The following is a 16,371-nucleotide window of genomic DNA, read 5'->3' on the forward strand; positions in this document are numbered from 1 at the left end:
AACATAGTCTTGTTCAGTAGGTCTGGGTGAGTGTCTGAGATTGCATATCTCTAGTAAGGCATTGGGTTAGCCCATTGGACCTGGTCTAGAACAATTCTCCACAGAGATTGATTTTGCCCCCAAGGGGACATTTGGTAATATCTGGAGACATTCCCAATTGTTACCACTTGGGTGCTGGGGTGTGACAACTGGCATCTAATGAGCAGAGGCCAGGGATGCTGTTAAATATCCTACAATACACAGGACAGCCCCACACAACAAAGAATTCTCCAGTCCAAAATGTCAATAGTGCCATGGTTGCAAAACCTTGATCTAGAAAAATCAGGGAGAAAATTAGGATACAGTTACATACCAACAGCCTTAAAATTTAAGTTACATCTATGTCTGTTCTGTATCTCATCATCAGGAAGTTGAGTTTCTAAGACTAAGAAAGAGTTTTCTGGTAACACCGAAAACTTCATTTTAATAGTTTTCTCCCAAGGACTGCTGACACTTACCCTGATGCTATGTATCTTTAACACAAAATGCATTTTTTTAAATGAGTGCTGTGGTAAACAGTATTTATTCCTTTAAAATTGGACATGACACTTAGGACACAAGGCTGAGTGTTCTCACCAAACATTCTGATAGTTCACTGACTTTCATCTCGTTGCTCTTGTTTGGGTAAACTAAATAGGTTGAAATACTGTGCTCTTAATAAGATAGTGCTATGGGGGCCCTGGGTGGCTCAGTCGGTTAAGCGGCTGCCTTCGGCTCAGGTCATGATCCCAGGGCCCTGGGATCGAGCCCCGCATCGGGCTCCCTGCTCGGCTGGGAGTTTGCTTCTCCCCCTCCCCTTGCTCGTGCATGCATGCTCTCTCTCTCTCTCAAATAAATCTTTAAAAAAGATAAGATAGTGCTGTGATGGCTGGAACTCCCTTAAGGCTGTAGCAATCCAGCATGATATTACCGGTGAGCATTACTTGGGGTCCTCAAGACTGTCACTCTCCTGAGACACCTCTGCCGTGCACACCTGCCAAGACCTGAGGCCTTGCCAAATGACTTTCTTACTGACTTATTAATTACTTGTTAAAAAGCATGATGAATGGCAGCCATGGGCTTTCGTCGATAAAGGTGGATAACATATTTAAGACGTTCTCCATCCTTGCGTGAGCAGAGTTAAAACAGTCAGGCGTGAACACTGGCCAAGATATTTTGAGACATACCAAAATATCCTATCACTAAAAGGATTTAGATTCCAGGGAGGCCTTTGCCTGCAGTCCTTGGAAAGACACTTGATTCCTTCATCATTCCTAAAAAGATGACTGGTGTGGGAAGATTCTGATTGCCAGATGCTGAAAGAAGATACCTGGATTCGGACTCCAGTGGATCACCTGCCTTGAACGAGCTTTCCGTGCAAGTGCAGCCTCAGCACCCACCACATCAGAGAGCTGGGAACTTCATGAGACTAGAAAACAGGCTGTATGAACTTCAGGCCTACATCAGAATAAACGCTTCATTAAGAAATACATGCCTGTGTGAATTTGGCCTGAAACTTGAGCAAAATTGTAAGGGGGGGGGCAGCTAATCATCCCACTCAACTCAAACTTCTGAGGCTATTTTATCTACCAAAAAGAACTTTGAGTTTATCTTTTTTTTAAGACTATATTTATTTTAGAGAGCGTGAACAGGGGGAGGAGCAGAGGGAGAGGGAGAAGCAGACTCCATGCTGAGCACAGAGCCCCACATGGGCCTCAATCCCACGACCCTGAGATCAGGACTTGAGCCAAAATCCAGAGTTGGCTGCTTAACCGACTAAGCCACCCCAGGCGCCCCTGAGTTTATCCTAAAAGAACTTCAGAGTTCTACAAAATCAACTGGGTCAACTGGCAACCGCCAGGCGTGTATCTTAAAGCATTCCTTTTTGCATAGGCTTATGCAAATAAAAATGAAATAAGCTATCCTAATATGCACTGTCCAAGTCTCAGGCATAATTTAAAATTTTCTGGTAGCTACATTAAATAAAATGAAAAGAAACAGGTGAAAGCAATTTTAATAATATATTTTATTTCACCCAATATACCCAAAATATTATCCTTTCACCATGTAATCAACAATTTTAAAGTTATTAATGAGATATTTTACAGTCTTTTTTTTTTTCAGGCAAGGTCTTTGAAACCTGGTGTGCATTTTACCCTTACAACGCATCTCGATTTGAACTTCCAGTGTTTCGATCGCCCCCAGCGCACGTGGCTGGTGGCTCCCGAGCAGGACAATGCAGCTCTACAGGATTAATTTTGGGCACAAGGGAGCATTCCAACCTTCCTCAGTGTCTCCTCCAGGTTTCTGCTCCAGGGCGAACGCCCCCAGTTTCTCTCCTCTCATTTCTAGTTACTAAATCCTTCCCTCTGAAGATTCTGAAGTCCCTTGATGGGTACCAGGGAGGCCAACACTGAGCAACCAAGTAGCGAGTGAACCCTCAGACAGAAGGAGAGAAGGACCCCAACCTGGAGCTGGTTCCCTGCCCACTGCCCCTGGACTCTTCTCTGCTTTCCCCAGGCTCTGCTCACTTCCGGGCCTGGAGCTGGGCCTCTGCTGCCCGCTGGGAGAAGCAAGAGCATAGTAAAAAATCTCACCCTTTGAAAGACGCACACAGAGTCTGAAGTCTTTTTTTTTAATCAGAAGTAAGAGAATGGACCAAATTACAAAACAGGGATGCACAGCTCCAGGTACAGGGCTCTGAACTGTCTGAACTAAATTAATGTGAAAACTAACTCTGGGCCTTCAGTTTCTGGGCTCATTCTTTTGATGAATGAATTAACCAGTCACTGACTTTTGATGAGCTCTGCCCTCAGGGCTTCACGATGGGTCCTCGAATCCTGTGTTACGGGGACAGTACTTCAGAGTTCAGTGAAACCTCAACAGCACTGCTTCTTCCTTCAGAAGACGCACACTGCCCACCCGTGGAAACTCAACGGATGCACCTGTACAATCAAGGTGTTCATTCCCCAGGGCAAGTGAGCAGGTTCCCGGGAGGTCCTGGCTCTCTGAATTACCCAGAATTATCACATGAGCCTGGTGAAGCCCCTTCGTGAGAGAAATGGTGATACAAAGAAATCCCAGGGGTCTTTCCAGCAATGGGAAAGGGCTGCGGAACCAGAAAGAGCCAGGATAATTTACAGACTCCAAAGGAAAGGTAGCCAGGTCTCAAGAAGGACAGAAAGCAGGGCAGTCCCAGGACTCTAGCAGCAGGAGGTAATGGCTCTTCCCTCAGGATGACCAGCTACAAATGAATTCGCCTCTGTGTCCCCTTGAGTCACATTTCTGGGAGAGTGCTGTGATGGCCAACATGGGTCACATGACCATCCACTTCACTGACAGTCCTACCAGGACCCCAGTGATGGGAAGGACAGTCAGAGTGTGTGGGGATGCAGCTCCACTCCCTTCAGGAGCAGTGGTCTGCTGTGGAAGTGATTCTCAACCCTGTGGATGGGGCACCCCTTGGAGGGGCATGGCTCAGTTTGGGGCAGAGCTGGTCAAAGACCTTGAGCCAGTCCTTCTGGATAGCCTTCTACCCTCCCTCCCCAGTACCCTTATCCCCACCCTCCCACCACACCCCTCTTAAGACTGCTGAGGATGAAACGGGGCGGAGAATTCTCAAACATCTTCATTTTTACCAAAAACTCATCCACGATTAATCCATAATCACCAAAGCTGAGGAATTGGAAATAGGGTTTCAAGGACGCTTTGTGTCATGACTTCTAAAGGGATCAAACACTCGCAATTTTAGAAATAGAAGGGACCCTTTAGGTCATTAGGCCTCAGATGTTTCTTAAGTTACATGTGTTATCTTTCAAAAATATCCCAGGATGCCAGTGTATAGGGGCAAAGCAGAGGCATGCTTCTGGAAGGACATGATCGCAGTAGGGTAGGGGCCCAGGCCCCCCCCAAGCCCCCAGCAGCCCTCTTCCCTCAGAGGGAAACGCAGCTCAGAAACTAGAGTCTCTCCTTACAGATGGACAGGCTGAGGCCAGACTGACCAGTGGGTCATGCAGCTAGTTAGTGGAAGCTAATGGGAAACAACAGGACTGGAATCTGTCTCGGGCTTCTCTCTACTAGTTAAGAGGTGACAGCCAAGCCTTTTAAACAACTCATGGGTGATAATAAAGCCCAGCCGATATTTATCCTTAAAATAGGGATTACACAGATGCTTCTGCAGCACATTCTCTTGCTTTGAGGACAATCATCTGACAAACTGCCCCCAACACTCGCGAAGGTGAGTAGGTGCCACTGGAATGTACAGTTGCTGGTGGGGGTGGGGGGGGAGGATTCAATTGGGAGTACTCTCTTTTGTTTGCACCAGAAGTCAGAATGTGTGGACGCTTGTGTTTTTATTATGCTTTGAATGCTGTCAGCTGCATTTTCAAAAGCTCTACCAGCAGCAGCATCTAGATTTTTTCCAAATGTAGACTCTGTGTCAACAGTCTAATTTTAGAAAACATTCCAACCCTGATGTTGTATGTGTTGGCAATCTAGGCCCGTGGTTCTCAAAGTGTGGTCAGTGACGGCTAGGGATAATGAGAAATGTAAAATGATTCAGAGTATAAAATATCTGGCAGATTCCAGACCTACTGGGTCAGAATTTCTGGGGTCAGGACCCAGGAGTCTGTATTTTAACATGCCCTCCAGGTGTTGCTGGTCCACAGGGAGATTTCAGAATCACTGATCTAAACCATTTCTTTGAGAAAGAGAGTAGAGAAGTCACTAGAGCCCAATGTGCCTTTGAAGAATCAGCCTGCCAATCCATTTACAGAGATACCAGAAATCCCACTAAAAACCCAACTGCCTATATCTTCACCCAGCCTCAAATCCAGCATCCAAGCAGCTACTCAAGAATGGGTATTCAAGTTCATTGAGATGTCTAGTTAATTAGGGTTTAATTAAAAAACACTTCAACCTTGGATGTCAAAAACCTTCCCAAAAATTGTAGATTTGCTTTCCTTCCCAGTGCTAAGGCTGGCCTGGAGGACGGTGCTGAGTCTGTTCTAGAGCTCTACTCCCTGTCTTCCCCCTGCCTCACCCTCTCTCCCTCTGCATACCTCCTGGTTCCTCCTCTGCCCTTCTGTTCTCCAGCCTCCCCACCCCCAACGCCATCCTGAACTCAGCTTTCCCAGTTCCTTCTCCTCTGCTCCCGCTCTGGAAGTTCTGGAAGTTCATCTCCAGCCTCAGAGTTGTTCTTAGGCAAATGAAGCCTTGTAGCCCTGAAAACAAAGGCTCCATGTGCCTTCCCCAAATGCCCTTGCTTCTTGCCCTTTCCCCGGATGCACTGAAGATACACAAATTGCATGGAAAAGCATATATGGCAGTTTTAGGTACTTCTTAAAAAATTGTTTTTAAGTGAAAGCATTTGACTAGAACCCACATCATTTTAAAATTCTGGGGATTTTAAAGAAAAAAGGAGAGAAATCTTAAAGCCTCCTTATAGTTTCCTTAAGATAAGCAACACTGGGCATTATTGGGACCGATAACCATATATACATAGAGAGACAACGAGTCCCAGAGGTTAGCCAAACCCAGACACTTAAAAGTCATCAAGAATTCTTACTGCATCAAAAGTCTTAAAATGTGAATAACTTTGGCTAAAGTATGTAAGTGGTATGTTGAGGCATTTATATTATTTCAAAGTGCCTAGCAAAGAGTGGCTTGCTTTAGATTTTTTGGCTGTTAAAAATACAGGAGCTCTGTTCTGAAGATGTAATGACATGAGCAGTATTAACAGATGACAGTCTGGTGAAAGCAGAAGCAATCCTTCCCGTCAACATACATTGTGATATTTTCCAAGCATGGTTCAAAGACTCCTCTACCCCATTTTCCACAGCCACATCTAGGCATGAATCCCTTCCACAAGACCAAAGGAAAGGGGCACTGACACGGAGCTGACAGTCAAAACCACGTTGATCTGATGTAGGTAGACACTCAAAGATTTGTCAGCCAAAATCACTGATATGACCAGCCAACCAGACATGAATGTACTCCTCCATTTCTACCTTCTCACGTGACCATCTCGATGGACAGAGAACAAGAAGGTCCAGCCTTCCCCTGGCCAACCCCTTGAGTTCCTGTGAAGCAAGGATTGGGTACGTGTTGTTCACTCCAGGAAGCTCTGGAAGGGAGGCAGTGATCCAGGGAAAGGAACAAAGGCAAGGAAGGTGTATAATGAGCAGGTTACCACTGTGGACAACCACACCTCAGTAGTGCTGAGGACCCTTGGAGAGACTGTAGAACTCACCTCTGAACTGTTGCTATGAGCTGTGGGGCAGCTGGGGAGCTCATCCACCTACTCCCACCCCTCAGCGGCCGAGGGTTGCTCCTGGGGTGTGAAGGCCCACACGTCCGGACTACGCCTCCTGCGCATCATGCAAGTTCCCACAGCCAGACACATGCAGGAAGCCAGCCAGCGTGCTCAGCATGTCTGTGTGACCTCAGGGGTGGCCCACAGGATAGGGATGGGGCACCAACGTCAAGCGTGCAGGGGTCATCTTTACCCAGGGTCTCTGGCCTTGTGTCTGTCTCCTGAGAGGCAGAGATTCCCCGACTGTCCTTGGGAGGCAGAGAATGAGCCATGTACACAAAAGACTTCTGACCACACATGCCAAGGATGGGCTGTGGGGCTCCAAAGTCACTGAACCTCACCAAGGGTGAGGCTCCTCACTGGCAATAGAGGGGTTGAACGGGGTCGTTTCTGAGGGTAGAATAAAGAACCACAAAACTGTGCCAAAGCTCCAAGCTGGTGCGTGGATACGGCCAACTCCCCGCATCATATGCAGTGCTCATGATTTCTGCTACAACCAGGCGCCACCTGTGTTATTAGTCACTCGGTATTTTTCCTCAAATTGACTCATCTACTTATATGCCTTCAAAAAGGAACTTTTTGATGTCACCTGCTATCGAGAAGAGGTAATCATGAAAATAAATTCACAGCTACTAGAAAATTATTCCTTCACGCGCCATCTAAAATCACCTCCCACTCCACCAGAGTCATGAATCCCACACTCTGGGGAAACGAAGCTGGCATCCATCACATCAAGGGCTCTGTAATAATAATTGTGACAGGCAAGTCACAGACACTATTATGTCACTTCATTCTTACTGTGCATGTCGATAGACATCCACTCCATGGTGGTGGCAACCATTACTGCTCCTACTTCAGAGATGGAAGAAGCCGCAGCTCAGAGAGATAAGGAAATTCCCCCAAAGTCTCATAGATACTCGATAGTAGCATGAAGGGTCCTATTATTGGGCCGCTCTCCGTTTTTGGACTGGACACTCGCTTGTGAGCAGAAGTGTCTTTCCCCTGGCCCAGGGAAGAGCCACGCCGATGCCCTGAGCCGGCTCTGGCCCGAGTTCCTGGTAGCATCTTTCCCCAGAACTTCTGTAACATTCTCATGGCACTGATACTCCAATTGTCCTCACTGTCTGTCACAATATACACAAAGGGAGGCCTTTCCCTTCCCTGGCCTTATCTCCGATATCTTATTTTTCTACCTGCAAATATGTCTTGCTTTTGTAATAAGAGAACAACAACAGAAGGCTGGAGCTTGTTTTTAAATCCAGTGTTACTTCCCACCAAAGCTAAAAAGAGGGACTACACTCTTTCTCCCTCCTCTATGAAGAGTGCCCGTGATGGGACTGCATGAGCGACAACCATAAAATAAGTCCAGAGGGAGCCCTGCTTTCAGTGAGGACAAATACTCACAAAGCAAAATGTGGTGGTGTTGGGGAGGGGCTGCTAAACTGGCATCTAAGTGAACAGTGTAAGACACCTATGTCCCTGAAAGCAGTGGTCTGTGGACAAGATGGCGGCCCCATATGGCAGCCGGGATCACCACCCAAAACAAGAATGGGGATGAGCTACGAGTATCAGCAGAACAACAGGGTGGTGTCTGATGCTAATAACACCCAAATCCCAGCTCAACTTTTAACAGGCTTGGGGCCATCGTGGCCCAAACCAATACAAGACCAATCACTGAGTCTGGGCACTGAGGGCTCTCCTAAGCACACTCTCACCTCCACCTCTGTGTTTCTATCTGGGGTGTTCACACAGTGGCTGGCCTGAGACAATCCCAGTTTCTACTAATGGACCTTGGTAATTACTGACAGTACCTCCTGCCACACAGTGTCCTGGTTTGAATGATACATCATATGCTCACACAGGGAAGGGCATAGGAGAATCATGTGGTAAATAACACAGACAAAACAAAATTCAGTTTCCCTAGGTTATGGTTCTAACATTCCCACCGGTTAGCAGACTAATCCTAGACAGCAGAGGTTGGACAAAGCCAGGGACTGGCAAACATCCTGAGCCAATGCCGACTATCTGTAGTGGTTGCCTGGAGTTCCGCGTGAAGAATCCTAAGGCCACATCTGGGCACGGCAGGGAAAGGTGCTGTGTTTGATCAGTAATTCTGATGAGGAATTACAGGTGTGGAAGGGAGGGAAAGGGGACAATCAGCCATGTGCCCTATATAAGCAACCCTTCGATGAAATAGTCTCCATGGGTCTTTCTGCTCGGACATTTGAGCTCTGAAATGACAGCTATCTGCCATCCCTGGTTTTGTCCAACCTCTGAGATCCGGGATTATTCCATCTGGTAGTCGAGTTCCCCTGGCTAGAGCAGAAAATCCAATCAATCCTAGGATGATGATGGAGGATCTGAAGAAGGAAATTCCCTGCAAAGGACAACCCCGCAGGACTCTGCAGGAGGGTCTCCAGCAAGAAGCTCAGAATCCCTGGTGGCCCCCACATGGCTACTCTCCAGACTCTGAGAGGGGAGAGCCTGAAGGGAAATGGAAATTTCTTCCTCTATTCTCTGAGAGTTCTCCTGCAGAAGAGTAATCTCGAGACTCTCAGCCAATAGAGTAGACATCCTTGCATCCCAATAACCACTGCCCAAAGCAAGTTTCTTCAGTTTGGTGTGTTTGGAACCAGCACATCTGAACGGCACAACCAGAGCTGGTATTGTAATGCTGCCATGTTTGAATAGCCTAGGACAACCCATTAAGCTTAACATCTAGGGTTGTCTCGCAAGACCCCGTGTGTTGCGGGAGAGGATTGTGTGTCTTGGGTGTGTGAGTTCACACAAAGACTTACTTGAAAATTATGAATCAAGAAAGAGAGTGACAGCAAAAGAAATAGGTGAACCCTAAAAGGACACAGAGAGAAGGTGTGTGACAGTCATTTCAGTCACTAAGTTCCATTCTCAAACTCAAGTCTGGACTCAAACTCAAGTTCGTACTCAGCTCACCTTGTTAAGCCGTTCCAGCATTTCTTTTAGGAGCAGTTGACATTCACATTCGTTTTCATACCTGCAAATGGGGCACATAAGCAAAAGTTGGACAACTTCCGTGATTCCATACGTGATGATCACAATCAGCGTTAAGTTTCATCTGAGATGAGTACTATGCCGTTTCTTTAAGGAGAGGTCCCTAAGGTTAAAATAGTAGCTAAGGCTGCACTGCCGAGCCCTCGGCTCCCCAACCTCTGCCACAGCCTGGCGCATGCGCAGGGTGCTGCTGTAGCCACCGCACAGGGGGCTACCGGGGAATGGTGAAGGGAACAGGAGTCCCCCAGCCTGGAGGCCCATCCCCCCCACCCAGCCAGCTCAAGGATGAAGGAATCGTATCTCCACACACCCCTAACCCAAGCACCGCAGTGGCACAGAGGCTGCCCTACATGACCTGCAACAAACGCCCTTAACCTGACCTTGTTTGGGTTGTCTGTACTATTGTATTTATCCACATGTGTCAGTGTTTCTGGATTATGCCATTTAATCCTTACAAAACCCTGGAAGACAGCAGTTATCATTGTTCCCCAGGTGAAAGATAAGGAAACTGAGGCTGAGAAACTGGCCCTTGACCTCGGGCAGCTGCCCCGGACACTTCACCCTCATCTCTGTGCCCTCACCCCTGCACACCAAAGGCCTGCTCTGGGCCAGTGGGCAGGGCAGGCTGGACAGGGCAGAGTCAGTGCCCCTGGGGCAGCCCGCAACCTCTGACAGAAGGTGAGTGGGTACATAAATAGCCCAGCTCCCTCACCCTCAGCTAGGACAACTGAAGTGTTTCTCCGTCTGGCACGCTAGCTCCAGGTGCCCACGATGTTAATTTGCTGGCTAATGCACTCAGTGTTTTCTGCCTTCCCCTCCTGCCTCACTTCCTCACTCCCCAAACTTGCTCCTTGAGGTCACCTTCCAGATAAGCTACTAGCCGTCAAACCCCTTGATCGGGCTTGGCTTCTGGAAGACTCCAAACTAAAAGAGGGATGGAGTCAGGACTCACACTTGAATCTAGCACCAAAAACTATGCCCTGATAGCCACACCACACTGCCTGGGTAGAGCAGAGAGACCCTCCAAATTTAAACATAATTAAACAAAATTGATAATGCAACAGATACTAGGAATGGGTGTAGTTTTCCTCCTGGTCACCTTCCTCCCTGGACTTGTAGAAAATGATAGGGATCAAGGAGGCAAAGAAACCCCAGAAATCATTCTGTTCAAAGAGTGTCCCTCTAGGGGGAATTTTATCCCCTTAAGAAAGAGATAAGTCCCCTTCCCAAATGACTCCCCCCTTGTTCCCTGTAAGTTGGCCCCAATATCCATCCTGGCCTTCTTCCAGGAGTCAGAGCCCTTGATGTTTGGTGGGCACAGGGCTGCCTAGAGGGAAAACTACATTTCCCAGCCTTCCTTGCAGCTAGGTGTGGCCATGTGACCAAGTCTTGACCAATATGTAAGCATAAGTCTGTGGCAGTCTCCAAATATCTTTGGTAAGAGATGATGTGGGTGTGTCCTTCTGCATCCTTTCCTCCATCCTGCCCCTGAAACATAGATGCTGCTTCCCTGAAGGCCAGGCACAGACTTCTGAGCCTCAAATACTATAGAGTGGCATGCTGAGCTGCTTGCTAGGCCAGACCTTACGCAAGAGAGAAATCCATCCTGGGTAAGCCAATGTCACTTTGGAGTTTATGCCACTTGTGGTTGAAACTAATCCTAATTAGCACTCAGCCCAACCCACAGAGCATAGCTTTCAGAGCCCTTGCACACCCATGCCATGGGCTCAAGTCAAGTACCGAAAGAGGTGCTAGAAAACCATGCAGCTGGTTTTCTAGCGGAATTAGAGAGTCTTGACTTCAGGGAAGACTAATTAGGAATATGTGCACTGTGCACGCTCCCAGGTCTAAAGCCACCTAAGAAGCTCAGTTATAACCAGTAGGCAAAGCTTTACATTTCCCACCAGGATGTCACATTTAGCAGTTTCTTTTGTTTGTGGCTCTAATGGAGCCAGAAATTATTTTTTAATAGCTAATAGTTAACTTTGAGAATAAAACTGTGAACAAATTCCAAATTTTCTCATTGCTCTTTCCTGCTAGAAACATCTAAGAATTTCTGTAGCTTAAAAACATGTTTGATAAATAATGCAATAACATGTTATCGTGGGTAGTTTTCATGCTGTGAAGACAAGTCTAGATATTATAGACAAGTGATTTCATTATAAAGAATTCATGATAAGAATTCGTAAAGTGAAAAAACACTGGCTTCAATTATCTGATTGTTTTACATAATTATTTTTGGTTTTTAACAATTTAGACAATTGACTGTATTCATCAATATATTTTGGTAGTTTTATTTGTTTTTATTTCATTCTTGTTTTATTTAGTCTTTGTCTGATGTGCTGAAAACCTGATTTTGAAATTATTCAACTATCCAAGTAGAGAATATGCCTACCAAGGCTGCATATACCCTCCTACTTCTGCATTATTTTCACCTGGCTTTGGCTAGCCATCAGCTCACCTCTGGGATGTAAACCAAACTTGGTGTAAGTGTGTACCCATGCTTGTGGATGGGTATGATTTTCATAATCATTTTCAAATCCCAATACCTCAGTCAGAATATCAAAGTATCTCCAAGGGGGCAATGGGAGGGAATAAATTAATGGGAATTACTAAATATATCACAGAGCTGGAAGGGACAGCTATGAAGACATAGCTATGACATCTAACTCAGAACCAAGTGAAATTAGGAAAAGACAAGGAAAACTCAACATGGCCATTCCTTCAATGAGGGGCTCAAGGGAGTCACGCCCGCCCAGCCAAATCACTGGGGCCTAATGCCTAGGTAAAGACCATTTGGGGATCCAGGGTTTCCTGCTGGCCCATGGAGCTGCACTTGGTGTCTGAACCAGTGCACGCTTCCCTTTGCTTTAGAAAACACGCGCTTCATTTGAATGAGATCCTATCTCTAGGTCTCACTCCACAGGAATCCAAGAATGGATCCTCTCCAAGACACAGTGTTCTAGAAAGCATAGAGTGAGAAAACCCGAATTCAAGTCCTGCCACCCACAGGCCCTCCCCAAGCCTCAGTTTTCCCATGAAGGGCGATAACAGGTGGATTTCCAGATCCCTTCTTCCAGCTCCAAATCTGTTTCTATGGATCAAACCCAGAATGAAATAGGAATGAAATCAATGAGGGGCGCCTGGGTGGCTCAGTCGGTTACACGTCTGCCTTCGGCTCTGGTCATGATTCCGGGGTCCTGGGATCAAGCCCTGCATTGGGCTCCTTGCTCATCAGGGAATCTGCTTCTCCCTCTCCCTCTGCCCCTGCCCTTGCCCCTTCCCCTCCCCCTCCACTCCTGCTCTGTTTTTTCGCTTTCTCTCTTTCTCAAATATATAAATCTTAAAAAAAAAAAAAGGAATGAAATCAATGAGTATGATCTGATAAACATGCTCAGTACATTTTGTTGAATAACCCGCCCATGATTCAGATTAAGAATGTGGGACTCAGACATAGAGCATGTTTGCAGAAGACCCTCTGGCTACCCTAGACCAGGGGTCCCCAAACCTGGCTTTTCACTGGAATTACCAGTGGAGCTCATAAAACTTAACATTTCTGGGCCACACCTGAGTTCCAGGGTGGGGCCTGGACATCTGTATTTTTAAATTAATTTATATAACTTTTAAATTAATAAATCTCTTATGTGGTTAGACAAATTTTTTTAATTACATAAAAAACTGTTCCATTAAAAGTCTCCTCTGCTCTCATTGCCCAGTTCCTACTCCCCGGTCCTCCACATGTAACCAGTGTCATTGGGTTTTTGCATGTGTCTGCTTGTGTTCTCTTTTTCCTTATGCAAGCAAAAAATTCTGCTCTTCTCCCCCTTCTTTTTAAAGTAAATGATAGTAACACACTATTCCCTTATTTTACAATTGCGTAGCATTCCATTGCATAAATGAAGCACAATTTGATAACCTGACTATCTATGAATAGGCATTTAGGTTCGTTCCAGGCTTTTGCTATTGCAGATCACACTGCAATACGGGCATGCCATTTTATACCTGCTGGAGCACCAAAGAATGAATTCCTTGAAGTGGCCCCTGCAGAGTAAAAGAGCACGTGCATTTATAACCTGGGAGGATGGTGGCAAATTGCTGAGCATCCTTTTTTCTTTTTAAGTTCTTCAGGTGATCTTATCATCTTATTCAGTCTGTGGAAAACGGGACCATGCTCTGGACCAGGGTTTCTGAAATTTCAAGCTTAACTCCATTTCTAACCAGCTCCTGGATGATGGCAGTGCTGCTGGTCTACAGACCACACTTCAAGTAGCAAGACTCTAGAGGACACACATTGAAATAATGTCCAGGTATCAGCTGTGATGCAGTAAAGATGATTAGACTTAGCATGCCCAGGACCTGAACTCCATCCCAGTGCAGCAAGGCACTAGCTGAGTGACCTTGCCCCAAATCTTGACACTATCGAAGCCTTAGTTTCCTCATCTGCAAAACAGGTGCAGTACCGTCTATTACAGGATAAGGCTGTGAGGATCAAATAACATGGATACATCTCAAAAACACTGTGCTGTGCAAAAGGATCCAGACATATAAGAGCACATCTGTAAGATTCCATTTTTGTGAAATTCCAGAACACACAAAATTAATCTATGGTGACAGTAATCAGAACACTGGGTGCCTCCAGGTTTTTTGTGGGGGAGGGGTGCAGGGTGACTGGGAAAGGACAGGAGGGAACTTTCTGGGGTGGTGGAAATACCCTGCTTGTTTGGGTAGTTACATGGGTACATACATTGTCAAAACTCATTGAACTATGCACTTAACACCTTTACATTTTTAAAAAGATTTTAATTTTAAGTATTCTCTACGCCCAAGGTGAGGCTCGAACTTATAACCCCCAGATCAAGAGTGGCATGCTCTACCAACTGAGAGAGCCAGGCGCCCCCAAACCTGTGCATTTTATTGCATGTAAATTAGACCGAAATTTTAAAGCACATTACAAGTACATGATACCACTTCATGCAAACTGCGAAGTGCCATCGGAAGGGAAGGGGTCCCGGGTGAGGGAGAGGCACCGCGCGTGCGCGCGCCCCCTGCGGGGACGAAGTCCTGGGTCGCCAGGCGACCGCCCACGCCCTGCCTCCGTTCCCCCCCCCCCCCCGACCCCGACCCCCGCGCGCGCGCGCAGCCGCCGCTTACTTGCAGCGGAACTCGTCGAGCGCGCGCTGCGCTTCCGCGCCCTGGCGCTCCAGCCGCGCGCGCTCGGCCGCCAGGTCCCGGGTGCGCTGGTAGTTGCTCTCGACGTGGCGGGCCAGGGCGTCCTCCGGGCCGGTCGGCTCGCCCAGGCGCTGGAAGGCGTCCAGCTGCCGCCGGAGGACGGCGTGGCGCTGCTCGAGCGCGCGGGCCCGCTGGACATGGGCGGCCACGCGCTCGCCAAGGCCCTGCAGGGCTGCCAGGCTGGGCGCCGCCGCCCGGCCCTCCACCGTGCTGTCGGGCTCGGCGGCGCGCGTCGTCTCGTCGGCGAGCTCGTACTGCTCCTTGCGGGTCTGGAAGACATAGCTGCGCCGGTACATGGCTCCTGTGCGGGCGAGCGCGCGCGAAGCCGGCTCCCGGAGGCCGTGCGCCGAGGCGACTGGCTGCTAAATAAACATCGGGGGGCCCCCCGCCGGCACGCTGCTGGGACGTTCCAGAGCTGGTCAGCTGTTGAGCTCAACACTGCGCCCAGCCTCCGGAAGAATAAAAGAGCAGCGGGCCTGCTTTTGTGCGCTGGATTAGCGGACCATACAGCTCTGGGGGTTGGAAGGTTAAATTGGGCAATGAGGTTTTTGTTCTGTGATTGTTAAAGCCTGTTGCTTTATGATTGAATGGAGGGTCAGGAGGACAAGAGAGGCATGACTGCTTCCTCTGGGAATTGTGAAGGAAGCCCAAGGGAGCTTGTTAAACTTGGACTAGCTCAAAAGCCCGAGGACCTCTCTCTTTGTCTCCTCTCTTTGCGTCAAGCTCTCAATTATAGACCTTTTCAACAATACCACTTTTTTCCTGATTACTTAAGCAGTGCTTTTGCGTAATTACAACATGACGTTTAGGAACCCTCCTTTTTGTTAGGGGTTCTTAACCACGGATGCAAAATAAATGGCCCATCTCGAAAAAACTGTGATGCGTGCTGCAAGCGAGTTCTTACTAACACCTATGCATATTTGTGAGAAAACATTCTTTGTACAATAACTTAAGAAACAGATGCACGGTTATCATTGTAACATTGCCCTTGTTCTCGGGGATTCTGACATCCTTTCTGTAGTAGGAGAAACAAGTAGAGCCCCATCAGGATATTGGCATAATTGATTCTTTGAACTAAAGAAAAAATCCTTACAGCTTAAAAGATTTAATAAATTGGCCAACTCTCAGAGAATATGAAAGAATTTTTTGACACTATGTTTCATTTTAATTTGTATTACAGAAATAACAAAGCTAGGCTTTAACAAACTTAAAAGTAAGTTGTGGGTGTTGAAAGAAACTAATAGCATTTGATGAAAATGTTCCTAAGTATAAATACTTTGTCATATCTCCAATTTAAAAATCATTATCAAAAGGGCTGTTTTCCTAAAAATAAGGATTGGCAGTACCATATAATTAACAACTATAAAGATTGCACAGAATTACATAATTATACTACAAATTAAAGTCATAGTTATAAAAGATCAAGAGTATGACACAGATCTTTGATGGGTTTATTATTTCTCCAAAAAGACTGTAAGATAATGGAATGAATTTAGTCTAGAATGAATCCAAGGTAAGGTCCAAAGTTGTGGTGGTGGTATGATTATTGTTCTATTTTCTTAAGCCATTTAAAAATAGATTTTATGATCAAATCAAGGAGAGCCACATTAGCATTTTTTGTAGATACACATATATCATGGTGATGGCATGGTAAACTGGTTTCAGGCTTCCTAGAGAGCAAAACCAACACAGAACAAAGGTTATAAAAGCATTCATTTCCTTTGACATCATGTATCAGTCAGCTATTGCTACAGAACAAACTGGCCCCAAAACTAAATGGC

General features: G+C 46.7%; 1 protein-coding gene across 1 annotated transcript in view; it reads right to left on the minus strand.

The window, feature by feature from the left end:
* Positions 1 to 15,454, minus strand: part of BFSP1 (beaded filament structural protein 1) — a 38,625-nt gene extending 23,171 nt beyond the window's left edge. Inside the window, exons 1-2 of the mRNA XM_032420027.1 lie at positions 14,513 to 15,454; positions 9,284 to 9,344 (exon numbers count right to left, since the gene is read on the minus strand). Coding sequence (XP_032275918.1) covers positions 9,284 to 9,344; positions 14,513 to 14,886 — 435 coding nt within the window. The 5' untranslated portion in view covers positions 14,887 to 15,454. The remainder of the gene's footprint in view (positions 1 to 9,283; positions 9,345 to 14,512) is intronic.
* Between the last annotated feature and the right edge of the window lie 917 nt (positions 15,455 to 16,371).

The sequence above is a fragment of the Phoca vitulina genome, unplaced genomic scaffold (genome assembly GCF_004348235.1).
Source record: "Phoca vitulina isolate PV1807 unplaced genomic scaffold, GSC_HSeal_1.0 scaffold22, whole genome shotgun sequence".
NCBI classification, from domain to species: Eukaryota; Metazoa; Chordata; class Mammalia; order Carnivora; family Phocidae; genus Phoca; species Phoca vitulina.